This window comes from Loxodonta africana, chromosome 6 (assembly GCF_030014295.1).
Source record: "Loxodonta africana isolate mLoxAfr1 chromosome 6, mLoxAfr1.hap2, whole genome shotgun sequence".
Classification (NCBI taxonomy): Eukaryota; Metazoa; Chordata; class Mammalia; order Proboscidea; family Elephantidae; genus Loxodonta; species Loxodonta africana.
The window spans coordinates 124,616,900-124,642,768 of NC_087347.1; the positions used below are offsets into that span (position 1 = coordinate 124,616,900).

Consider the following 25,869-nt stretch of genomic DNA (forward strand, 5'->3'; position numbering starts at 1 on the left):
ATTTTAAAGGGGCGAAAGGCATGCATCTGTCAAACTGTGTGTGTGTCCATTCATCTGCCAACTCAATCACAACTTCCTCAAAAAACAGAAATCCACCACCATCACTACGAGTTGCCATGGAGTCAGTTTGGACTCATGGTGACTCCATGTGCGTCAGAGTAGAAAACCGTGCTCCACAGGATTTTCAATGGCTGTGATCTTTTGGAAGTAGATTGCCAGGCCTTTCTTCCAAGGTGCCTCCGAGTGGATTCAAACCACCAACCTTTTGGTTAGTAGCCAACTGCTGAACCATTTGTGCAAGGGTGGATTACCCAATGGGCAAGGTAAGCACGGTGCTTACCTTGCTTACCAGATCATTTGTAGTTAACAATTTCACATTTTTTCACCACATCAAAGATTCTACTTCTGGCTATGTCCGGCATCTCTCTTTCTCCCAATCCCACAGCATCTTACTATAGAATCAAAGCCTCTTTTCCAATTTATAGTCCCTGACAGGAGTGGATTACCCAGTAAGCAAGGTAAGCACGGGTTTGCCTGTGCTTACTTACTAACCTGTAGTGAACAATTTCGCATGGGCTTCACCACATATGGGTTGTCCTCAGCCTGGCTCTCTGAGCTGAGCTGTCAAAGTCAGAATCACAGCAGGGAGATGGGGTCCACTCAGTGAGGGCGCGGCCCCCCGAGGGAATATTGTAAGGCCATACCAAATCAGTTTGTCAGATAATTTCAAATGACATGGGACAGTTTGCATCTATTCCTAATTTAAAAAATAAAGTAGGATACAAAACTATATTGTGTGTTTTGGAAGAGTATCCTCAAGAGACAGAAAGGGCCACATAAACCAGAGACTATATCGACCTGAGACCAGAAGAACTAGATGGTGCCCAGCTACAACCGATGACTGCCCTGACAGGGAACACAACAAAGAACCCCTGAGGGAGCAGGAGAGTAGTGGGATGCAGACCTCAAATTCTGTTAAAAAGACCAGACTTAATGGTCTCACAGAGACTAGAAGGACCCTGGAGGTCATGGTCCCCAGACCCTCTGTTAGCCCAAGACAGGAACCATTCCCAAAGCCAACTCTTCAGACAGGGATTGGACTGAACTATGCGATAGAAAATGATACTGGTGAAGAGTGAGCTTCTTGGCTCAAGCAGACACATAATACTATGTGGGCAGCTCCTTTCTGGAGGGGAGATAAGAGGGCAGAGGGGATCAGAAGCTGGCTGAATGGATACGAAAATTGAGAGCGGAGGAAAGGAGTGTGCTGTCTCATTAGAGGGAGAGCAACTAGGAGTATATAACAAGGTGTGTATAAATTTTTGTATGAAAGACTGACTTGATTTGTAAACCTTCACCTAAAGCACAATAAAAAGTAAAAAAGAAGGGCATCGATACTCAAAACTATGAAGGGTAAGCACACATTCACAATGTATATATCTAGGTGGTGGAACTACTGGTGTTTTACTCTTTTTTTAAGATCCATGTTTATATTTTCCTTTTTTTTTTGCAGTGAGTTCCATTATTTTTGGGGGGGAAAAAAAGTCATGGAATAGTCCCTCTCCTCACCCACCCCATGAGGTCATGCTGCCAGCCAGCAGGAGAAGAGAGGCCCGTGTGTCAGGTGGTAGTTTTTGTGTTGCCATGATGCTGAAAGTTCTATCCATGTTTCTCATTTCCTCAGCTGGGGCAGAGTTGGGGCTGCCTTGGACCAGGTCCGCTACTCTCCAGCTTGCCAAGTACCCCCACTAATGCCACGGATCCGGAGGTTCCATGTTAGTCAAGGGCCGTGTGGAGGGCAGAGCTGAGCTGGGGCCGGTCCCGAGTGTGCCTGTGGTGCATGCCCCCACCCCACTCCAGGGAGCCTTTGGAGGGCACAGAAAACAGGTTCTGCACCCAGCATCCCTCGGAGCCGGCCTGTGGAGGTTAGATCCAGCTGAAGGGTTGAGTCCATCCAAGAATTGTTCCTCCCTGTCCCCCTTCTCCCTCTTCTTGTTTTTAATTTTTTTTTTTTTATGGTGGTAGAATACATATAACCACTTGTCATTTCAACCATTTTTACTCAAAACAATTAGTTCTGTTCACTATGTTGGAGCCCTGGTGGCGCAGTGGTTAAGAGCTCGGCTGCTAAGCAAATGGTTGGCAGGAACTGTGGGGCAGTTCTACTCTGTCCTTTAGGGTCGCTATAAGTCAGAATGGACTCGACGGCAACGGGTTTACATTGTGCAGCTATTGCCACTATCCATTTCCAAAATTTGGCACCGCCCTTAGAAACTCAGTGCCCCTTAAGCAACAGCTCCCCCTTCCTCCTCCCACGAGCCTCTGGCAAGTACTAATAAACTCTGGTCTCTGCGCATTTGCCTAGCCTAGATGTGTCTGCAGAGCCGGATCACCTAACCCGTTGCCATCCAGTCGATCCCGACTCATAAGAAATAGGGAACTTAAAAATAAGACCAGTGCCCAGGCCCCGTCCCAGAGCAGTAAGAGCCAGGAATATCCAGGTACTAGTGTTTTTAGAAAGCTTCCAAGTGTTTCTAAAGGGTGGCCAGGGTTGAGACCCGCTAGCTCCCGTCCATGAGAGTCACTCCCACATCTCTTCCCAAGACCACAAGGCACTCAGCCTTCCCCAGCTGCCCCCTTCCTGTGATCCTGGCCCAGGGACTCTTCCCAGCTAAGCACGAGAATGCCTGGAAAGGTCTGAACCAGTGAAGGGGGATCCCAGGCCAGAGCAGAGCCAGTGTGGGACAAGAAGCCCTGCTCACCACATTTCGCTGCTGGTCAAGGGAAAATGCACGTTCTGCAAGACAGTGCCTCCTACCTGCCCCTCACATGATGACAGAGCACCCCCTCCTGCCAACCATTCTTTAGGGGCATGGAGCTTCAAGAAATCCCCCATCCCCCTAGCCACGAGGCTCTGTATTTATCTATCCCAGCACCCAGGGGAGTAAAGCTAGCCCCATCTACTAGCCTCTGCCCCAGGGGCAAGTCGCCGCTGGGTCTCTCCCTCTGAAGCCCAGCTCAGGGGAGGATGGGACTCACCAGGATGGAGAGGATCACAGGCCCTCGGATGACCCACCAGACAGACGCATTGGTGTTGATGTCCCAGCACCTATGGAAGGGACAGCCAAGCACAGTCAAGGATGGGGAGTTTGGTTGCCCAGGAAAGACGCATTCCCTTAGGTGATGTATTCCCTGAGGTGGTCCTTCATTTGCGGCCCGGAGCCCTGCTGGTGTGCTCAGTACCATCTCAGCTTGCTCCTCCCCTGCAGCCCAGGAGCGCTGCTGGGAGCGTGGGTGCAGTCCCGCCCCCACGCAGGGCTCAGTGAGTGTCTGGGGAAGCAGCGTCTATAGAACCTGAGAACTGGAAGACCCCTGGTAGTCAGAATTCTCTGGTGAGCTCGAAGGCGAGCTCAGCTGCTAACAGAGACCCTGCGGAGGGCCTTGACTGACATGGGACCTCGAGATCCATGGCATTAGTGGGGGTACTTGGCAAGCTGGAGAGTGGTGGACCTGGTCCAAGGCAGCCCCAACTCTGCCCCAGCTGAGGAAATAAGAAACATGGATAGAACTTTCATTTTTCTCTAGAGAAGTTGAAAATCCAGATTTCAAAAAAAAAAAAAAAAAGGAAAATCACTCAGTTAAAAATTATTTTGTACCAGTGCAAGCTGGTGAGTTGAACTTGGATGGTAAGACACTCGTACACCTTATCCGATCTCATGCGTAGTTGTGTCATTACCCAAGTGAGAGGTTTACCCGCACTCTCTAATGTCTCACTTCCTTCCCAGTGCCTTTCAAGCTTTTTGTCCATGTGTCTATCCCAGGTGGGCCTCCCTCGGCTCACCTCCACCCTGAATGCCTCATGCCCCCCTTTAGAGAACAAAACTGAAATCTCTGGCTTGTCCCGTCACTGTCACACCTGGTGGTATTGAGAATGCTGCTGCTCTGCTCCCCGCCTGGCCCGACTGAACACCCAGGGCCAGGGAGAGGGTGTGGAGGGAGGTCAGGAGGAAGGAAAGGCTGGGCTGGTCCTTTCCAGAGTGCCCTCCACCAAGCAACTTCTGCCTGCAGTGTCCCAGGTCTTATTTGGCACATGACCTCACCGCAGAGCTGGCAGGGCAGGTGAGAAGAGAGGAGGCCTGGCAGGGTGCAGGTCTGGAGAAGGCACTCAGCACATCCCAGTGTGCACACACCTGGGGTGTTGTGCAGCCTGGCAAGCTAGAGAACTCTCCTGTAGCCCCCAACATGAGAAACAGGCTTTCTGTAGATAGCCCCAAAAGAAGGGTCTCTCCTGTTCAAAGAAATGGACCATATCAACAACAACTCTCCTTCTTACAGCTTACCCAACATCTTCCAGAAAGTGTCTGGTGATAGCCCACGAAGCAACAAAGATGGCTGGGGCACCTGAGGATTAAAAATAAGGGGAGGGGGCAGAGGAATACACATATGAGGAACAGGACAGGCAATTATGGACCCCCAGACCAGGTACCAAGGTTTGGTTTCCATGGAAACCCCTTTTCTATTCTGTGTAAATGGACAGCCACGTTCTTCAAGGGTACCAGGGATGCCCTGGAAACTGAGGCTGGATTGGACTGATCCTGAAGGCCACTTGGGATTAGGCGTCTCATGGAAGGCTGGGCCAGACTTAAGTGGACCTCTGCAGAGAAGGAGGGAGGGAGTGGGAACTGTGGGGCAAGCTCCTGGAGCCTGTGGAGCCACTTGGTGGAACCTCCTTCTCTAACTGCTGGTGGCACAAAGCCAGTTGAGAAGTGTCTGTTTTATTCATATATTGGTTTGAAAAAATGCTTGACCGTTTAGCTGGTAATGTAAACTATCACTGTCATATTTAAATGAAAATATATTATGAACCAAAGAATAAAAAGTATACAGGAATTTTAAAGATAAAATACAAGAACACTTCCTGACTTCTGGTTAAACATGGCAGACTGGCATTTATCTTGACTTCCTTCTGAATCCTTTCTAAAACAACAGTAGAGAAGTAGAAGTGGTCTAAACCTGGAAGCGCAAAGAATGCAAAAGAAGAGAATAGTGAATGAGAGAGGTTGACCCATTTTAGTAATGTGGAAAGCTGCCAAAGGGTGGTAACTGAGGGTGGTAACTGGTGTCAGAGACAGATAAAGGCAAAAGGGAAGTGCTGTACAGGGGGACACTGCTGGAGGGTTACCTGAATCAGGCAGGAGAGAGGGTGGGGTTGGTGGGAGAGGCTTCTTTGGAAGTCTGGATAAGAAATAGACAACCACCCCAGGTGGCCACTGCCATGGCCAAATAGTCAGCTGTGTAACCCGACTGAACCAAGGTGAACTTGGGCTCTGGGCCAGAACAGTACCACTGGGATGCTTGGCTAAACCGCCAGAATGAAGTGATGGTCTACCACTGTCCAATATGGTAGCCACTCACCACATGTGGCTACTGAGCACTTGAAATGTGGCTGGTGTGAGTATAGATGGGCTGTAAGTGCAAAACGGACCCCAGATTTCAGAGACCGTGAACAAGGTCAACACACAAAGTCAGTTGGGTGTCTATACACCAGCAATGAGAAATCTGAAGGGGAAACGGGGAAACGGTTCTATTTACGATAGTATCCAAGAAAAGAAAATACCTAGGAATAAATTTAACCAGGGATGTGAAGGATTTATACAATGAAAACTATAAAACACTGCTGAAAGAGATTACAGAAGACTTAAATAAATGGAAAGACAGCCCATGTCCATGGATTGGGAAACTTAATATTGTTAAGATGTCCATACTACCCAAAGCGATCTACAGATTCATTGCAATTCTTTTTCTCCCCCTGGCCATTGTTCAATGCTGAGGAAGTATTCACGGTAGTTGGACAAATGCTGTAGCTGAGAATTTCAGTAGCACAGTGTCCAGGAACATTGAGCTGTCGGTGGAGATGAGAGTGCAATCTGGCTCAAGGATGAGGTCCCTATGACAGGTGGGTGCTGTTCCACAGCCAATGCAGGCCCTTCAATGCAATTCTGATCAAAATTACAACAGCCTTCTTAACAGAAATGGAAAGCCCAATTCTCAACTATATGGAATAGCAAATGGGCCCCAAATAGCTTAAAAAAAAAAAAAAGCAATGTTGAAACAGGAGAATAAAGTAGGGGGACTCACATTTTCTGGTTTTAAAACATATTATACTGCTACAGGGGTCAAAAGAACCTGGCACTGGTATAACAATAAACACACAGATCAATGGAATAGAATTGAGAGCCTAAAAACAAACCACATATCTATGCCCGACTGAATTTTGACACGGGTGTTAAGTCCATTCGATGGGGAAAGAAAAGTCTCCTCAATAAATGGTGCTCGGGAGACTGGATTTCCACATGCAGAAAAATGAACAGGATCCATGCCTCACACCATATACAAAAACAAATTCGAAATGGATTAAGGACCTAAATAGTAAAAGCTAAAACCATAAAATTCTTAGAAGAAAATGCAGACACAACACTGTCAGGCCTAGCTTTTAACAGTGGATTATCTAATATAATAATAAAAGCACAAACAGCAAAAGACAAAATAATAAATGGAACTTCATAAAAATTAAAAGCTTTTTCTCATCAAAAGACTTTACCAAAAAAGTGGAAAGATAAACTACCGACTGGGAAAATATCTTTGGAAACCATGTATCTGGTAAGAATCTAATAACCAAAACATATATAAAACTTTGACAACTTAAAACAAAAAGACAAATAATCACAAACGGGCAAAGGACTTGAATAGACATTTTACCAAAGGGGACATCTGAATGGCCACCAAACACATGAAAAGATGCCCAACATTTTTAGCCATCACAGAGTTGCAATCAAAACCACAGTAAGATACCATTTCACTTCCACTAGGATGACTAAGATTAAAAAAAAACAAAATTACAAATGTTGACAAGGATGTGGGAAATTGGAATCTTATGCATTTCTGGTGGGAATGCAAAATGAAATCTTGATACATCTACAATATGGATGGAGCTTGAAGACATTATGCTGAGTAAAATAAGCAATCAAAAAAGGACAAATATTATATACCTCGCTTTTATATAAAAAGACAAAAATAGGCAAACATATAGAGACCAAATTTATTAGTGGTTACCAAGGGCAAGAGGGAGGGGAAAGCGGGCTTATTACTTATGGAGTGCTGAGTTTTGGTTTACAGTGATGGAAAAATCACAATATTTAAGGGTAGGGTTGCTGTCAATAGGTTGTACACCTGTAAAAAGTTGAATTAGCGAAGTTGTGTGATAGACATATTTACAACAATGACAGAAAAACAGTAGCTGCTGAGGCTCCTTATGTACAACCAAACAGTTCATGGAATTTAGTTCTTTGGCTTGGAGATTTAGGGTCATGTTTTCATGCAACATCCCAGTTAAATGACCTAATGACGTATTTAGTGCTTCTGTTCTACCTCCTAGTTCGTGATGTAGTGCCTGGGGTCTTAAAAACTTGCAGTCAACCATGCAAGGCACAACAATTGGTCTCTATTAGCCTGGAGCAACAGAGGAAGAACGAAAGTCAGGAATAGAAGGAGGAAACGGAATGTGTGGCTAATTGCCTCCATCAACAACTGCCTCTTTTGCCGTGAGACCAGAAAAATTGGATGGTGCCCTGTTTGCTACCATTACTGAGCATTTTGAGCAAAGATCTATAGAAGAATCCTGATCAAAAGGGGGAAAATGTAGAACAGAATTTCATATTCTAATCGAACCCAGAATTTCTGGAGCCATAGAGGCTAAATGAATCCCCCAAAATATTACCCTGAAATAATCTTTAAACCTTAAACCAAAAATATCCCCTGAAGTCATCTTAAAACCAAACAACAGGTTAGCTTAACTAGTAAAGAATGTCTACATTGAGCATTACGCTCTTTTAAGATCTGTCTATATGGGATCAAACTGACAACAGCACCTAGAGCTTATTAGATAGAACAGCAGTTAGATAGGAACCTTAGGGGACAGAGTTTATGTTAAATAAGAGGAACAACTTGGAAAAAGAGGGTGAAAATAGTTGCACACTTTGAAGAATATAATCAATGTCACTGAATTGTACATGTGGAAACTTGAATTAGTCTATGTTTTTGCTGTGTATATTCTCAACAACAACACAAAATAAATTATTAAAAGACTTAGTGTAAATAAAAGAATGTAAAATATGTCATTAACAATTTTTATACTGGTTATAAGGGTTCCCCGTGTGGTGCAAATGGTTAATATGCTTGACTGCTAACCAAAAGATTGGCAGCTTGAGTCCACCCAGAGGCACCTAGAAGAAAGGCCTGGTGATCTGCTTCCAAAAAATTAGCCATCGAAAACCCTACGGAGCACATTTCTACTCTGACACACATGGAGTTGACGTGAGTCAGAGTCTACCTGATGGTAACTGGTACTGCCCTAGTACTGGTATAGTAATTACATGTTAAAATGGTAATATACTGGATATATTTGGTTAATTAAAATATAATTATTGAAATTAATTTCACCTGTTTCTTTTTATTGTGCTTACTGTGGCTATTAGAAAAATTTAAATTATATATGTAGCTCATATTTTATTTCTGTTGGACACACTCATGTATACACTGAGCCCCAGCCCCCTAGGCCGCTCAGCTTTCAGACCTCTATTAGCCAGATTTATGACACCCCTTTTGCTCCCAGGCTCTCAGGGTCTGCTGACCCTTGTGGAGAGCCACTCGGCCCTACAAGCTCCCACTGGCTGAGGGGCAGGTGCTAATCAGTGAGCTCTGCCAGCTGAGGTGGCTTCCCTGATGGTCTGATGGGATACAGGGTCCCTGCATTAAGGATGCATACAAGCCAAAAGGCAGTGGAGGGCATCCCTGGCACAGCACTGCTTACTTAGGGCACCAAGGAGAAACCGATGATGGTAATGGTTGATACATATGCCTGTCCCTGCTAAGCCTGTGAGTTACTCCCGGGAACCTGGCTCTCTGCCTAGAACCCAATGAATAACTCATATATGTTTATCAAATTAACAATGGATGGGTAGATAGGTGGATGGATGGACGGATGGATGGACTGACACACGGACGGATGGATGGGTAGAAGGATGGATAGGTAGAAGGATGAATGGGTGGAAGAATGGATGGATGGGTATGTAGATGGATGGGTGGATGGATGAATGGCTGGATGTTAATAGCAGGATAAGAGTTAAGGAGCTTTGGAAACAGGCTTTGATTTGAATCCTGGATCTTCCCCCATCTACAGTGGGAGCAGGGCGTGTTGTGTCACATCTCTGAGCCAAGGATTCCCTGGGAGGCCTCTGGGGGTGGCTGTGATGATTAAATGATGAATGTAAAGTGCTGAGCCCAGCAGTGCCTGGCACATGGTAAGTGCTAAGAAACTGGAGCTGTTATCATCCTCATTGACCAGAAAGGAAAGGGGAAGCGTGTCTGTTGGGGAGAGATGTAACAGAGGTCTGCAGCAGGCGGTCCTGCTGCCGTTTCCCCCCTTCCTAGAAACTGAATCCTGGATTTCCTTTGGGAAGTTATGTGGTTTGAGTAGCTTATGCCCATCAGCATATTCCATTCTCTCAGGCCCCTGTGACAGGCTCAAGGATGTGTAGGAGACTTAAGCTGGTCCAGTCAAACGGAGCCTCAGAATATTTGCTGGGAGGGCTAGGGCACAGGCTCTTTCCTCCTCACACTGGATACAACAAGAAGGCCTGTAGTCCAGAAGCTGCTGGCAGTTACGTTGGGAGCACCGGTCTACCCACAAAGCTGAGGCACAGAAGGAAAGTGGAGAGACAGTAAGGAACATTATGGAGCTGCTGGGTTGAGCCTCACCTGAAGCTGGTGATCCCTGAACTTTTCAATTATATGAGACAATTGATTTCCTCTATATTTAAAGCCAATCTAAGCCAGATTTTGTGATACTGGCCATTAAAAGTATCTTAATGGGTAGGGAAAGGAAGCAAGAAAGAGGCTATACTAGTGAAATGTCTAAGGAAAACGAGTCTACAACTATTGGGTGATAACAAGTTGTGAAAAGCTTTGGGTGCCAGAAACTGGGGCTAAATTTCAGCTATTATTTTCTGTTTGCCAGATAAAGAAATTGAGGGCATACATGTTAGTTAAGTGTGCGGCTGGACTAGAAACAAAAGCCTTTTGGCTCCTGACACAGTGCTCTTTCCTGCCTACCACACAGCCACATAACCATGGAGAAACATACCCCATCCGAGGGCCACAAATCCCTGGAGGCACTTCCTCTCCGAGAAGAAGGAGATGACCAGGAGCGTGTGGAGGTAGAGGCCTTCCACCAGCAACCAGGAGTAGTTGGCCACGATGCAGTACTGGAAGAAGACCATGACCAGCTTGCAGCCCACCTGGACAGAGAGAGGCAGGTAAGCTCTAGGCTGGATGACTGTGGGCTTCCCTCTGGTGGCCGGACCCAAAGGAAGTGACAAGGTGTGGTAGTGGGCAGAGGACAGCCACAGAGAGGACCTCAGGGGGAAGTCCACATGCCAGCAGGTTCCATCAAGATGGTCAAAGAGCCATTGCAGGAGCAGGAACTGGGTTCATATCCTGGAACTGGCTGCCAAGTGAGGAGAAGGAAGATACTCCTTCAACAGCAGAACTGTCAGACACTGCCCAACTCCCTCACTCTTTAGATGAGGAAGCTGAGGCCAAAGAGGGGAGGGGACTTCTGAGCAAAGGGTTAACAAAGTGCTTTCTGAACTCGGTTTCCCTGGAAAGAGATGAAGAATGGGCATGCCAACTATGTTAGGAGACAACATTGCTTCTAGTAAAAGTGGCCCCCAACCAGTAAACTGCCTCCAGGCTGGAGAGCTATAGATACCTGATGCCATAATTTTGGACTTTCCTTATGCGGCGACACTTGAAACAGGCACGTCCCTTGTAAAAATACCCGGGAGCTATGTCTAGGGATCTTGGTTCCTGTGGCGCTTGAGGCTTCTATGCTAGCATGGTTCCTCACCCATCCTCTGTGGGTACCGCCCTCACACTGAGGTTCACTGGGGAGTGGGGAGCTCTGGACATGGCCTGTGGGCTGCTGACCACATGCTGTGAGGACACACCCATGGAAGAGGCTGGTGCTGTCCGTGGGCCAGAGGGGCCTCCTGTCCTTGAGGCCCTGGGGACTCTGGTTCCAGGCGTGGCCCAAGGCCAGGGCCGGCCTGTGAGTCTGAATGTTTAGTTGAATCTAGACGGTTCCATGATGGGCATTGCTGGATTTGTCCACAGCTGGTCAGTGAGGGGGTGGGGCCGGAACTTAAGTCTCCTGACTCCTGGTCTGGCGTTCCTCTTTCATCCTAGAGGGCTCTGGGAGAGTCATGGGCCCTACCTTGAGGGACTTCTCAGTCTGAGTAAAAAATAACGCGCACACACACACACACACGACAAACTGTAGACAATACGAACTTAGTAGTTCTGTAAGGAATTACAGATGTGAGTGGTGTGAAGTGGCAGGCACTCTAGGTTGGCTGAACCATCCCCAGTTTCCAGTCCCTTCTCCCTTGTTTGCCTCTGCTCTGGAGACTATAATAGTAACAACACTTAGTCTCCCCATTTCCTTTACATTTAAGTGTGGGAGTCACTGGGGAGGGTGTCCCGTCTCAAATGAAGAGGCAAAGCCTCCCAAAGAGGGAAAAATGTTTGACTTTTGATCTTTCTTCTCCTTCTTGCCTGGAACACAGACGTGAGGCCTGGAGTTGCAGCAGCTATTTTGCAACAATGTAGTGTAAAGTATGAGATCAAAGGCCTAGGCTAAGGATGGCATAAGGATGCCACCTTTGGATTGTCCATCTCTAAAGTATTTATCATGGGAAACAAGCCCCATATGTTTAAGCCACTGAGGTACATACAGTTTTGTGTCATTTGCAGCAAAAGGGGGTTCCCAACTGACACATGGATGAATAATGCTAAGAGTCATCTGAGCATTTGGAAGGAGAAAGACTGTTAGATTTAATGACATACAATTATTTTACTGCAGACACATGTACACAAACATCAGCACATGATCAACTTTTTCTTTCTACAACCAAGCCCAACCCTTTCTAGACTTGGCCATCTGTCTACAGCCACGACCTGGCAGGAGTAGGGAAAGGTGGAGCCTTGTTTGTGTAACTAATTCCCAGAGTGTCTAATTCACTCTTGGAAACATGGAGTTGAGAGACAGGCCCCACAGGTTTACGAATAAACTCCCATAGGTGCCCCAGATGGTGTGGTGGGGCCATGGGAATCTCCCTGAGCCTCCTGGCTGAGTCCCAGCGCTGGCCCCTGAACTCCAGCCTCAGTAGGGACTTGGGGAAGGACGAGCGGGCCACAACCCTGGGGAAGGCAGGTAGGCCAGGCTGTGCTCTGGAGCAGCCAGGCATGTTACCCTGTGAGCGTCGCAGTGGGCAGCGTCATCCGAGGAGAGCACCGCGTCCTTGATGAAGTTGGAGAGGGCGCGCAGGATGAAGGACACGAACAGGTGCATGTGGACGTAGTTGCGGGTGCAGCGGAGCCTCCTGGAGGGGGCAGAATGCAGGGCCGCAGGGCTCAGAGCCAGGACCAGCTGGGGCTCACCAGGCACGCTCCCGCCCCAGTGCACTGGGGAAACTGAGCCTCCGGACAGGGGTCTCCCCCGGTCATACATCTCTCTTAGCAGAGCCTGAATGAGAACCCAGACCTCCAGATGCCCAGTCTCCCCTGTCTCAGGCTATAATTAAAAAAAAAAAAAAAGCTGGGAATTTAAAAACGGTAACGGTGATGGCTACCCAACATGATGAACGTAATTAATGTAACTGAATTGTACACGTAAAAAATGTCCAAAGGGCAAGTGTTTTGCTATACATATTTTTACCATGATAAAAACAAAAACAAAAGCTGGGGTCTAGGGGCAATATCATATCCTGCCCTGACCTGCCACCATCCCCGCTCCCAGCATTGTTTAGGTAGGACAGGAGGACACAGGCAACCAGAATGGGAGGGACAGTGCGGTACAGAGAGAACACAGGCTGCGGGGAGAAATCAGACCCAGGCTGCGCCGCTCTTTAGCTACAAGGCCTTTAGCAAACCTTCTAAGCTCTCAGAGCCTCGGTATCCCCCCTCTGCTGTATGGGACAGAAGTCTTTTACTTGTTCGCCTTCTTCTGATAACAAAACCAGGCTTTCTTACGAGAATCCGTTCCAGCTCTGGGTGGGGATGACTCTGCACCTTCTCACGCTCCTGGCAGACCCGACCAATCAGAAGGCTCCACCCCCTGGCCACGGTGATTGGCTCAGGGTTGGGCATGTGACCAAGCTGGGCCTATGACGACCGCCCCCCAGGACTTCCGCTGGAACTAATGGGATGTCGGTTCTCTGCGGCCCTGGTGGTGTTGAGCTGCTACAGTGACCACTTGCAACTGCTCCTGGTTTTCTCTGCCAACCCTAAAGAAAGCCTACCTGAGGTGAGGCCAATGCAGAGCTGAGAAATGGAGGAGGCTGACCTAGTTCTGCCCATACTTTTTTTAAAAAAATAATTTATATTTGTTGTTGTTGAGGATATACACAGCAGAGCATACACCATGTACAATTCAGTGACATTGACTACATTCTTTGAGTCATGCAACCATTCTCACCCTCCTTTTCCAGGTTGTTCCTCACCCATTAACATAAACTCACTGCCCCCTAAATTTCCTGTCTAATCTTTGGAGCTGGTGTTGTCATTTGATCCCATATAGTTTTTGAAGTAGCACAATGCTCAAGGCAGACATTCTTTACTAGTTAAGCTAACCTATTGTTGATTTTAGGAAGACCTCAGGGGATATTTTTGGTTTAAGGTTTAAAGATTTTCTCAGGGAAATAGCTTCGGGGGTTCATCCAATCTCCATGGCTCTAGAAAACCTGGATTCCATAAGAATTTGAAATTCTGTTCTACACTTTCCCCATTTTGATCAGGATTCTTCTATAGAATCTTTGCTGAAAATATTCAGTAATGGTAGCTGGGCACCATCCAGTTCCTCTGGTCTCATGGCAAAGGAGGCAGTTGTTCATGGAGGCGATTAGTCCCACATTCCATTTCCTCCTCCTATTCCTGGATCTCCTTCGTCCTCTATTGCTACAGGCTAATATAGACTAATTGTTATGAACCAGGAGGTAGAACAAAACAATTAAACATGTTATTAGGCCAATTAACTGGGATGGCCCATGAAACATTGACCCTAAACCTGCAAAGCAAGGGACCAAATCCCATGAAATGTTTGGTTGTGCATAAGCAGCCTCAGCAGCTACCTTTTTTTTGGTCATTGTTGCAAATTCTGCTGATAATTTTGAGCCCCTGAATTCAGTCATGGCTGAAGCCAGTTGTCCCTGGCTCGTCAAATATATGGGTCAGGCCAGTGGGGGATGGAGAATGGGCAGCGTGTTCTCACCGGAAAGAACAGAGGATGCTGAGGGCAACCAGGAGCACCACGAGGGAGGAGCTGTAGCCCACGGTGTACATGACCTTCAGCTTCAGCAGGTACGCATGCTGCAAAGAGAGGCAGGTGTCAGCCCTACGCACCCACCTGCCTGGGTCTGCCCTCTGCTGCTTCAGGGCTCCGCTGCTCCAGGCAGCTTGAACCCTGCCCACTCTGATTGTTATTCTATTCATACCCAAGGATGCCAGTTTACCAGCTCCCAAAATCTTGGCTTTGGAAAATATCCTGGGAATCATCTGATGCAGATTCGAACTTTGACCCCACGTATTTTTTTTATATGACTCCCTACCAACACCCTGAATTCAGCCTGTGCTTGCATACCTCCAGGGACGAGGTGCTCTCTGTCTTTTGAGGAAGCAATTCAGTGTATGTTATTGGATATTTTTTCTCATGTGAAGCTAAACTCTTTTATGTTTTGCATTGCACCTATTGATCTTGTTTTTTTTTTTTTTTTTTTGCCTTCTGGAGCCACTTAAAGTAAGCTGAATTTATCTTGGACATAGGATTGTTGTTTTTTTTAAAAATAAACTTTTCACTTTAGATCATTTTAAATTTACAGAAAAGTTACTAAAATAGTACAGAGAGATCTGTCATTTTTTAATACAGCTATTATGCCCATCTGTCTCTCACTTATCTTCTCAGCATTTAACCTTCCCTGTCTTTTTAAACTACCTCACCATTTAGCTCAGTTAACCACTTGTTGGTGTGCTCCAGCTTGTCAGTGTCCTTCTTAAATGAAACACCCAGAACTGAATAGTTGAAGAGCTCCAGGTGTATTCTCTGACCAGGGACAAGTAGAGCCATCACCTCCCCTGATACACACCCTGTTCTCCCATTAATGCAGCCCAAGTAGGCGTTCATTTGTTCAGCAGCCACTTCACACTGCTGACTCATCTTTAATTCAAAAACATTTCAATAGACTGGAATAATGGGAAAAAATTAAGCTGTGACATACAGAGATAAATTCAAATACTGGCATTTAGGTCAGAAAATAAATTGTGTAACTGTCTCAAGAAGAATCAAGGGAAGGAAGATTAAAACAACAGTGTTATACCAACCAAATTAACAAATGTTTAAAACTAAGAATATTCTACGTAGGTGAGGCTGTAGTGGGAGTGAAAATTGGTTTTATCTTTCTGGAAATATGGCAGTATGTATCAAGAATCTTTGGAATATGCGTTTTCTTTGACCTCCCTTCCGGCTCCAAAAATTAATCCTAAGAAATAATCAGATATATAAAAGCGTATTTATATATAAAGATGTTTATCACCGAGCTATTTGTGATTTTAAAAAAAAAAACCAAATGTCCAACAATAAGTTAGCTAAATTGTTTTAAATCCAAATGGCTATAATGAAACGCCACCATTAAACTGATGCTTACCACAAGTTTTAAAAGATGTTGTTAGGACATGCTGATAAGGTAATGCTAAGTGAAAAGGCAGAAGATAAATTGTACGTGCAATGCGATCTCAGGTATTCATTTAAAAAAAGTATTAGGTTGGACTATATGAAATTGTTCTTTTTTTTTTTTGGTAGATCAGAAATGATTGAATACCAGCAATTTCATGTAGTTTAATCTCACACTTGCATAGAAACAAGATTGTAGGAAATACATTGGATGTTAATAATGGTTAACTTTGGATTATAGGTTGGTAGGTGATTGTTATTTTCTTTTGTACTTTTTCTATACTTCTATAGTCTATGGTGCGTAAGTGCTGTTTTACAATCAGAAAAAAAGGCAATCGATTAAAAAAAAAAAAGCACAAGAATCATATAGGAGAAACCTGGCTGATAGCTATTCATATGACAATGACCTTAAGGTTAGAATAGCCCAAGCTCCATGGTGTCCGGTCACGTACTATAGGGAAAGAATAGAGGCCTCAGAGCCTGGAGACAAGGGTTCCATACCAGGACTGTTACTCACCAGCTGTGTGACCTTGGGCAAATTAGTTAACTTCTCTGAGCCTCAGATTCCTTATCTGCAAAATGGGGATAATAATATCTACCTTGCAGGCTTGTTGGAAGCACAAATAAGGTATGGGGTAAAGTACCTAGACGATTATTTCTGGCACTTAGAAGACACTCATCACATGTTAATTTCTCCCCCATCCCACCACCCTCCACCCCCCACCAGTCAGGGCAGTAAGATAGTATGAGGTATGAGGTAGCTGCTAAAAAAATTAGCTCCACTCTTAGCCACATTAATGGAGGGCTGAGAAGATGAGCTGGTCAGGCCACGTTCGGAGTGTTTTGTCTAGTTCTGGGCATATTATTTTACAAGGCATATTAACAAACAAGCATTTCCTGAGGAGGGTGATTATGTCATGTGTTGAGTTCGCGAAAAAACTGGGTACATTATATCTGGAGAAAAGTATTAGAATGATTGGCATGTAGAAAAAGGATAAACCCTACTGTGTGAACTCCAGAGGGGAGAAATTACTAGAAAGCTGTTATGGACTGAATCGTGTCCCCCCAAAATTTGTGTTGGAATCCTAACCCCCACCCCTGTGGATGTGATCCCATTTGGGAATAGGATTTTCTTTGTTAGGCTAATGAGACCATTATTAGTGTTGGGTGTATCTTAAACCTAACCATTTTTGAGATATAAAAAGCAGATTAGGCACAGAAACAAGCAAGCGCAGAGGAAAGAGAGATACCAAGAGGAGATCTCCAACAAATGCAGAGAATGCTAGAGAAGCTGAGACAAGGATTTTCCCCCACAGTGGAGAGAGAGAGCCTTCCGCTAGAGCCCATACCCTGAATTCAGACCTCTCACCTCCTGAAGTATGATAAAATGCATTTCTGTTTGTTAAAGTCACCCACTTGTGATATTTCTGTTATAGCAGCACTAAGAAACTAAGACAGTGACCAAAGCTTCTCTGACAGTGAGAGGTGGTCTTCAACAGAATGGCTGCCGTGTGACAACGAGATTCCCTGCTGATGTAACCGCTTGCCCAGAAGCCAGGACCCATCTCTCAGGGATGAGGGAGAAGAGCCCTAAAGGACAGTGGGTTCCATTTGATTAATGGTTCTGAGACTTTGAGACTTTATAGGCCAGTGAAATGTCAAAAAATTGGGGGACCAAGATTATTGGGGTCAACCTATAACCTTGCCATGTGCAGGATGAACCCCAGTGCTGGAGGGCTTGTCAGCCTCACGTGTGGGGGTGCCTGGCTTTGCAGCCGCCAGCTCAGGAGTGCATTTAGACCAGTCTATGGTAGCCTGGGAAACCCTGGTGGTATAGTGGTTAAGTGCTATGGCTGTTAACCAAGAGGTCAGCAGTTCACATCCGCTAGGCGCTCCTTGGAAACTCTTTGGGGCAGTTCTACTCTGTCTTATAGGGTCACTATGAGTTGGAATTGACTCAACGGCAGTGGGTTTTGGTGGGTGGTAGCCTGAGAAGGGAGGGGTGAGAAGTGTGGAGTGTTTGGGTGGGATGTCCTATGTGTCCTGTCACTGTTGTGCTCAGCGTCTGCTGGGTGATCCTCAGGCCCGCCTCATGCAGACTAGTTGCTGCCTTTTGCCGGGAGATCTGACTTAGAAAGAGCCTTGCTGCCGAAGCCCGATGTGACCTTTAATCCCTCAGCCCTCAACATCCCCAACTGTGCACCTACCCCCAGGGAACTGGGGTCCAGAAGCTTCCATGCTATCTGTCCTGTCTCTCTGCTGTGTACCCTGACTGTAATGCCTTCTTTCTGTGCCCTCTAGATCAAGGGTCAACAATCTTTTTCTGTAAAGAGACAGATAGTAAATGTTTTAGGCTTTGCAGGCTGTAAGTCTCTTTTGCAATGACTCAGCTCTGCCCTAGTTTGAAAATAGCCACACACAATGCTGTTGTTGGCTATCACTGAGTTGCCCCAATTCATGGCCACCCCATGCACAACAGAACAAAATGCTGCCAGGTCCTGTGCCATCCCCATGATCGGTTGTGGATCAGACCATTGTGACCCATGGGGTTTCCGTGGCTAATTTCTGGAAGCAGATTGCCAGGCCTTTTTTCCTAGCCCATCATAGTCTAGGAGCACTGCTGAAACTTGTTCAGCATCATAGTAACACGCAAGCCTCCACTGACAGACAGGTGATGGCCATGCATGAGGTGTATTGCCTGGGAGTCAAACCCTGGTTTCCCTCATGGAAGGTGAGAATTCTACCACTGAGCCACCCTGCCCTCCTGCTATAGACAATATGTAAATGATGAATGACTGTGGCCGTGTCCCAATAAAACTTGATTTATTTGTTCATTTTTTTAATAATTTATTTTATTTTTGTTGTTGTTGAGAATATACACAGCACAACATATACCAATTCAACAATTTGTACATGTATAATTCACAGATATTGATTACATTCTTCAAGTTGGGCAACCACTCTCACCTCCTTTTCTTAGTTGTTCCTCCTTCATTAACATGAACTCAGTGCCCCTGAACCAATAAAACTTTATCTATAAAAGCAGGCAGTAGGATCAACTTGGCCTGAGGGCCATAGTTTGCCAGCACCTTATCTAGATAAGCAAACCCCATTTTATTTATCCAAGTGGTAACTTTGATCTTTCTGCCAGTCTGAGTCCATTATTGGTGTTTGTCAATAACATAGTGGTTATGTGCCAAGTAGGAAAGTTGAAAGAAGAAAACCAACTAATATGTACCTTCACCATCATTTGACAAGAGACATATTAACGATAATTTTTACTGGGTTTAGGATGATTTAAATCTCAAAGGACAAAGTTTGCATTAGTTTGTGGACCAGCATTTAGAGACCAGAGCATCTTGAAACCCTTAATTGTGGGAATTTTAGGTTGTTTTTTTTTTTTTTTTTTTAATATAAGCTGAAGCCAAGCAAGGTCTCTTTTCCACTCTTTTTGTCAATTAATTTTCTGCATCAGATCTAGAATGTTCAATTTACTTTTGTTAAATTTCAGCTGCTTGGCCTGGGATTTTATAGTTTCTACCCTGTTATGAACATTTAGACCCCAGCTCCGTTCTGTTTCAGCTGACGAGTCTAAGCCAATGGCTCTCAATGTATGGTTCTCATTGTGTGGACCCCCCAGTTTTGGGCAGTCCTCAATTGTTCTTAAGAGTGTGAGTGTAAAGGAGTCTAAGCCAATCATGCACCCCACCTCTTTGCCAATGATGGGTTCAGGGGTGGGCGGGCCTAAGTTACTTTGGGCAATGAGAAGTGAGGATGGGTTCACTGGAGGTATTGGTAAAGAAGCTCCTTTGCCTATAGGAAAGAGCCATAGGGAAGCCAGGTTGTCCCTGCCCCAGAACAAGAGCAGGGAAATCTGTGTTCATGATCACCAACGGCCGTCACCTTCAACACAAGGGTGCTGGTCTTAGGGAGAAGCCACCAGCAAGGACAGATGGAAAGAACCTGGTCCTTGGTGACTTGGTGGTGCTGCTTCACCAGAGAATCCTGAAACTCGTTCTTTGCTTTCCCAGTTACATGAGCCACATTTCCTTATTCAGCCAGTTTGAAATTGCTGTTATTTGCATCCAAAGCATTTTTAAAATCTTGATCCTGCCACTCATCTGAAGAACATTGCCTCTTAATTTTGTAGATTTTACAAATGTGATAAACATAAGGCCCAATTCTCCATATGAGTCAATGATGGAAATGATAATCTGCAGAGGGCGGAGCCACTGAACAACACGCCAAGACAACAAAACCCATCGATTCTAACTCATGGCGACTTTATAGAACAGAGTAGAACTGCCCCATAGGATTTCTAAGGAGCAGCTGATAGATTTGAACTGCTGACCTTTTGGTTAGCACCTGAACTCTTAACCATTGTGCCACCAGGGCTCCTCCAAGACAATATGTGCCCCTAATCAATACTTGCTGGGTCCTATTATTAAATTACACCATCTGACCAGATTGGAGGGTCTCACTGTGTTTTCCACCTGGACGGGAAACCCCGGGAAGGAAGAAGCTCCATTGTCTGCTTAGTTCTGTGCTCATGCTACTTTACATTGAGCAAAACTGACTGACCACGAGAGAGGAGTCTCAGAACACATTCAGAAGTAGGTGTGGCTGCCTCCCAACTTCATCCTTTCTCTTTAATTCTGCTGCTCCCCTCCCCCTGCTTCTCAAATATGCTTCCATCCCACCCTCCCAGAAGCTTGTCTGCCCGTATTCCCAGTGGAGTTTAGCTAGTGGAACTTCCAGCAGTGCACCTCCTGGGAGGACACACACTTCCATGGGGAGGAGGCAGAAGGTAGAACACTTAGTTCGAATCCTGCCTCTACCACTTCATGAGGATGTTCCTTAACTCCATGAGCCTCAGCTTCCTCATTGCAAAAATGGAGAAAACAATGAACTCACACACAGGGTTGACTTGAGGATTCAATCTAATTGAGCATTAAGCAGGTGGCCCATAGTAGATGCCTAGTATGATGACAAAAACTTACTGTATGTGTCAGGCATTGTGCTGGGCATGGGTACCATGGGAATGAATAAGACTCTGATCTGTCACTGCTATATCCGCATGGCTAGATCAATACCTGGCACATAGTAGGTGCTCAATAAATGTTGGTTGAGTGAATGAGTATCTCTGAGGAGCTCATATTTTAGTAAGACAGGGTGGCAGAAGCTGATCATTTTAATATAATATGGATGGTAATAGAGGCCAATGCAGTGTATGAAGGGGGCCATCCTGGGGCAAGAGGAGAAAGGGCTTCCTGGAATTCATTGGGCCAGAGTGGAGTCTTGAAGGATGTGTAAGAATCAGTAGAAAAAGGTGGGGAGATCACTTTGGGAGGCAGGGCCAAGATGGCAGAATAGCCAGATGCTTCCTGCGATTCCTCTTACAACAAAGACCCAAAAAAACAAGAGAAACGATGATATTTATGACAAGCTAGGAGCCCTAAACATCAAAGGCAAAGTTAGAAAATGGACTGAGCGGCAGGGGGAGGGAGAGACGGTTCAGAAGCACAGAGGAGTTGCTGGACCTGAATCACTTGGATCCCTCAGGCACCATTCCCAGGAGCAGCTGCAGTGGGCTGGTGGTAGGGTTCAGCTGCACTTTCCTTAGGGAGAAGCAGCCAGCTGCACAGCCTACTCACACCTCTGGAAACAAAGAAGAACAGTGCTCTCCATGAAAGCTAAGTACTTGTGTATATTTTAACGTGCCTGCAGCCCCAAGCCAGCTTCAGTAGCTGTTGATTTTCCTGGGCGTGAGATAGGCCCTATTAAGTGCCCTAAGCCAATCTCCTGGCCTTGGAGTAGGAATAATTCACAATTGTGGGAAAAGATAATTTGCCAGCTCCACTAACCTGGGGAGTTCAGGACAGAAGCGGCTCCTGTCCAGGCATAAATAGTCCATGGACTTTGAATGCCTTTCCCCACTGCATGGTCCTGTGTGAGCCTATTTTAGGAGACTAGGTCCTTGGCAGACTGCAACCATTTCAGCTGTGCATTGAAGAGGTGGGTGTTTGATACTTGATACCGCTTTGGCTATTAAACAGGGTCCTCACCCACCGACATCAGGGACATAAGGACTGTTGGCTCCACTCAGGCCACCCAGCCACCTGCAACAGGGGTCCAAGGATAACTGGTACCTCCCAGTCCTTACAACCAAAAGCATTTGATGCCCAAGGTCTGTAGAACCCACCCACCTGTACGCTCTAGGGAACAGGGACACACTTTCCTCATAGACACTCGGGGGATGGTTCTCAGCCCCTTGCCTTGTTCAGAGCATGACCCTCTGCTGGAACCAGATACTGGTACCTAAACCAATCACCCCTGCCCCTCTAAGACTGTAAGACAGAGCCTGTACCACACACTTGATGATCAGCTACCTGGACACCTGAGCTGAATTCATTCAAGAAAAGTGGACTCATAGACTGATATACTTGATAACAGCTCTAGCCATCTGGGTACAGGACGTCAGAGCTTCAAAGGTGAAAATAATCAAGCTAGCTCACTCAAGCAACCCATTTGGGCATATCAAAACAAAAATCAATAAGCCAGGATACAGTAAGTAAATGTAAAATAAACTAATACAATAACTTATCGATGGCTCAGAGACAACAGTCAATATCAAGTCACAAAAAGAAACAGACCATGATCACTTCAACAAGCTCTCAAAACAAAGAATCAACAGATCTTCTGGATGAAGGTGCTTTCCTGGAATTACCAGATGCAGAATTCAAAAGACTAATGTACAGAACCCTTCAAGACATCAGGAACAAGATTAGGAAGGAGATCAGGCAATACACAGAACAAGCCAAGGAACACAGAGATAAAGTAGTTGAAGAAATTAAAAAGGATATTCAAGAACATAATGAAAAATTTAATAAACCGCAAAATCCATAAAGAGACAGCAATCAGAAATTCAGAAGATTAACGATAAAATTACAGAAGTTGACAACTCAATAGAAAGTCAGAGGAGCAGAATTGAGCAGGTGGAAGGCAGAAGATAAAGCACTTGGCACCAATATATTTGAAGAAAAATCAGATAAAAGAATTTTTTAAAAAATGAAGAAAACTTAAGAATCATGTGGGGCTTTATCAAGAGAAATAACCTACGAGTGATTGGAGTACCAGAACAGGGAGGGACAACAGAAAATATAGAATTGTTGAAGATTTGTTGGCAGAAAACTTCCCTGATATCGTGAAAGATGAGACGATATCAACCCAAAATGCTCATTGACCTCCACATAAGGTAGATTTTAAAAGAAAGTCACCAAGACATATTATAATCAAACTTGCCAAAACCAAAGATAAAGACAGAATTTTAAGAGTGGCTAGGGATAAACAAAAAGTCATCTACAAAGGAAAGTCAATAAGAATAAGGTTGGACTACTCAGCAGAAACCATGCAGGCAGGAAGGCAATGGGATGACTTATATAAAGCATTGAAGGAAAAAAATTGCCAGCCAAGAATCATATATCCAGCAAAACTGTCTCTCAAATACAAAGGTGAAATTAGGACATTTCCAGATAAACAGAAGTTTAGGGAATTCGTAAAAACCAAACCAAAATTGCAAGAAATACTAAAGGGAGTTCTTTGGTTAGAAGATCGATAATATCAAGTATTAACCCAAGACTAGAACATTGGACAGAGCAATCAGAGGTCAACCCAGACAGGGAAATCACAAAAGTAAATCAAGATAAAAAACGCTCAAAACAGGGAAACAGCGAAGTTATTATGTAAAAGAAGACAACATTAAAACAATAAAGAGGGACTAAGAAATGTAGTCATAGATCTTTCATATGGAGAGGAGGACAAGGCGATATAAAGAAATAAAAGTTAGGTTAAAAAAGGTGGGGAGGGCTCTCCAGGCAGAAAGCCCTAATGGATTAAAGGCCAGGGCAGGAGGAAGCTGGCACAGTACATGTGGGATTTGAGAGACAGGGGAGCCCAAGGCTCTGGTGGAAGCCTTCTGAGATTACGGTGACTTGGAGTGATCTAGCCTGGTGTCAGACACTTCAGGGAGGCCTTCTGGGATCTCCTGAAAAAGTTGAGCCCCACAGCTCACAGTATGTCCTCTCTCAGCCCATGCTGTGGCTGGGCTTCCTTCACCCTTAGTGGGACCTTCTGAGAGCGAACATTTGTTGAGGACTCCCTATGGCAGTGCTCTTCTCTGCACTCCATATATGAACTCATTTCATTCTCTTCACTATGCCCCCAGAACTACTGTTAACCCCATTTCTCAGACGAAGAAACTGAGGCATAGAGAGGTTAAGGACCTCCACCCCCACCCAGGTCACACGTCCAGATTCAGACTCTCCAGCCTGGCTCAGAGCATTTAACCACCACAGCTCTTTGCTCTTTCAGTTTAATGAACAACTGATTGCCAGTCTCTCATGTCAGTATATGGCAATTTTCACTGTGCCAAATGTCTTCATGAGCATCACCTCAACACCTGGACACATGGCAGATAGGGACCCCAGTTGACAGGCCCACTGAACTTGAGGGAGCAGGGGAGGTGAGGGGGGCATCCCCCAGGTCTCCTGACCATCCCCCAGGGACGTTCTACCCTGTCGTCTTTTAGGGGCTCCTCATCCTTGTCCCAGGGTGAGAGGAGTGGTTGACAGACTTACCCGCTTCTCGTTGGACAAGTTGTTCACGTTAAGCCCACAGGCCTTGTCGGGCCTGGGGAAGGTTTCGGACCAGCCGTCTTGTGTACAGTTTCGAAACATGGAACCTGTGGGTGCCAAGCATCTGTGGGTGAGCCGTGGGGACAGGGAAAGCCACCCAGGGTTCCTAGGTGCCCTTAGTCACTGAGTTGGGGCAGCCAGGAGCTTCCTCCTATCACTCTGTCCCCCCGCTGCTTTCCACTGATTGACACAGTCAGCTCCCAGTTGGCCCTGCTGATCCTTGAAGGATGTGTAAGTCAATCAGCCAAAGTGAGGTGGGGAAGTCTATTTGGGCAGAAGGCCCTACAAGGGGCCAAGACTTAGTGCGAGTGTGTGTGTGTGTGTGTGCGTGTGTGTATGTGATAGTGTGTATGTGAGTATGTGTAAGAGTGTGTTTGGTCAGTACAACTTGACCAAACCAAAGTCATAAAAGCTTCACAGACACATCCAAATGCCCTGAGAGACCAAGTTACTGGGCTGGGGGCTGGGGACCATGGTCTCCGGGGGAACATCTAGCTGAATTGGCATAACATAGGCTATAAAGAAAATGTTTTACATCTCACTATGGTGAGTAGCGACTGGGGTCTTAAAAGCCTACTAGTGGCCGTCTAAGATACATCTACTGGTCCCATCCTGGCTGGAGCAAAGGAGAATGAAGAAGACCAAAGACACAAGGGAAAGATTAGTCCAAAGGATTAATGGACCACAATTACCACAACCTCTACCAGGCTGAGCCCGGAACAACTAGATGGTACCCGGTTACCACCACTAACTGTTCTGGCAGGGATCACAAGAGGGTCTGAGACAAAGAGGGAGAAAAATGTAGAACAAAATTCAAATTTACACACACACACAAAGAGCAGGCTTGCTGGTCCGACAGAGACTAGAGAAACCCTGACAGTATAGCCCCCCAGATACCCTTTTGACTCAATACCGAAGTCACTCCCGAGGTTCATCCTTCAGCCAAAGATTAGTTTTTTTTTATAGGGCCAACAGAAACCTTGGTGGCATAGTGGTTAAGTGCTATGGCTGCTAAGCAAAAGGTTGGCAGTTCAAAACCACCAGCTACTCCTCAGAAACCCTGTGGGGCAGTTCTACTCTGTCCTATAGGAATCAACTCGATGACGATGGGGTTTTTTTGGGGCGGGGGGGTATAGGGCCAACAGTAACACATCCGAGGGACATGGTTCATAGTTCAATCATGTATACGAGACTAATGGGGACACCAGCCCAAAATCAAAGACAAGAAGACAGGAAGGGACAGGAAAACTAGATGATGAGTGGAAACAGAGAAACTGGGGTGGAGCAGGGGAGCTTGTTGACACATCACAGGGTTGGCAACCAATGTCACAAAAC

The 25,869-nt window shown here is 45.7% G+C and overlaps 1 protein-coding gene across 1 annotated transcript in view; it reads right to left on the reverse strand.

Moving 5' to 3' along the window:
* SCTR (secretin receptor) overlaps window positions 1-25,869 on the reverse strand; it is a 97,993-nt gene that overhangs the window by 11,472 nt on the left and 60,652 nt on the right. The window contains exons 5-10 of the mRNA XM_064287454.1: window positions 24,478-24,581; window positions 14,387-14,484; window positions 12,371-12,500; window positions 10,202-10,355; window positions 4,341-4,401; window positions 3,040-3,109 (exon numbers count right to left, since the gene is read on the reverse strand). Of these exons, the coding sequence (XP_064143524.1) occupies window positions 3,040-3,109; window positions 4,341-4,401; window positions 10,202-10,355; window positions 12,371-12,500; window positions 14,387-14,484; window positions 24,478-24,581 (617 nt within the window). The remainder of the gene's footprint in view (window positions 1-3,039; window positions 3,110-4,340; window positions 4,402-10,201; window positions 10,356-12,370; window positions 12,501-14,386; window positions 14,485-24,477; window positions 24,582-25,869) is intronic.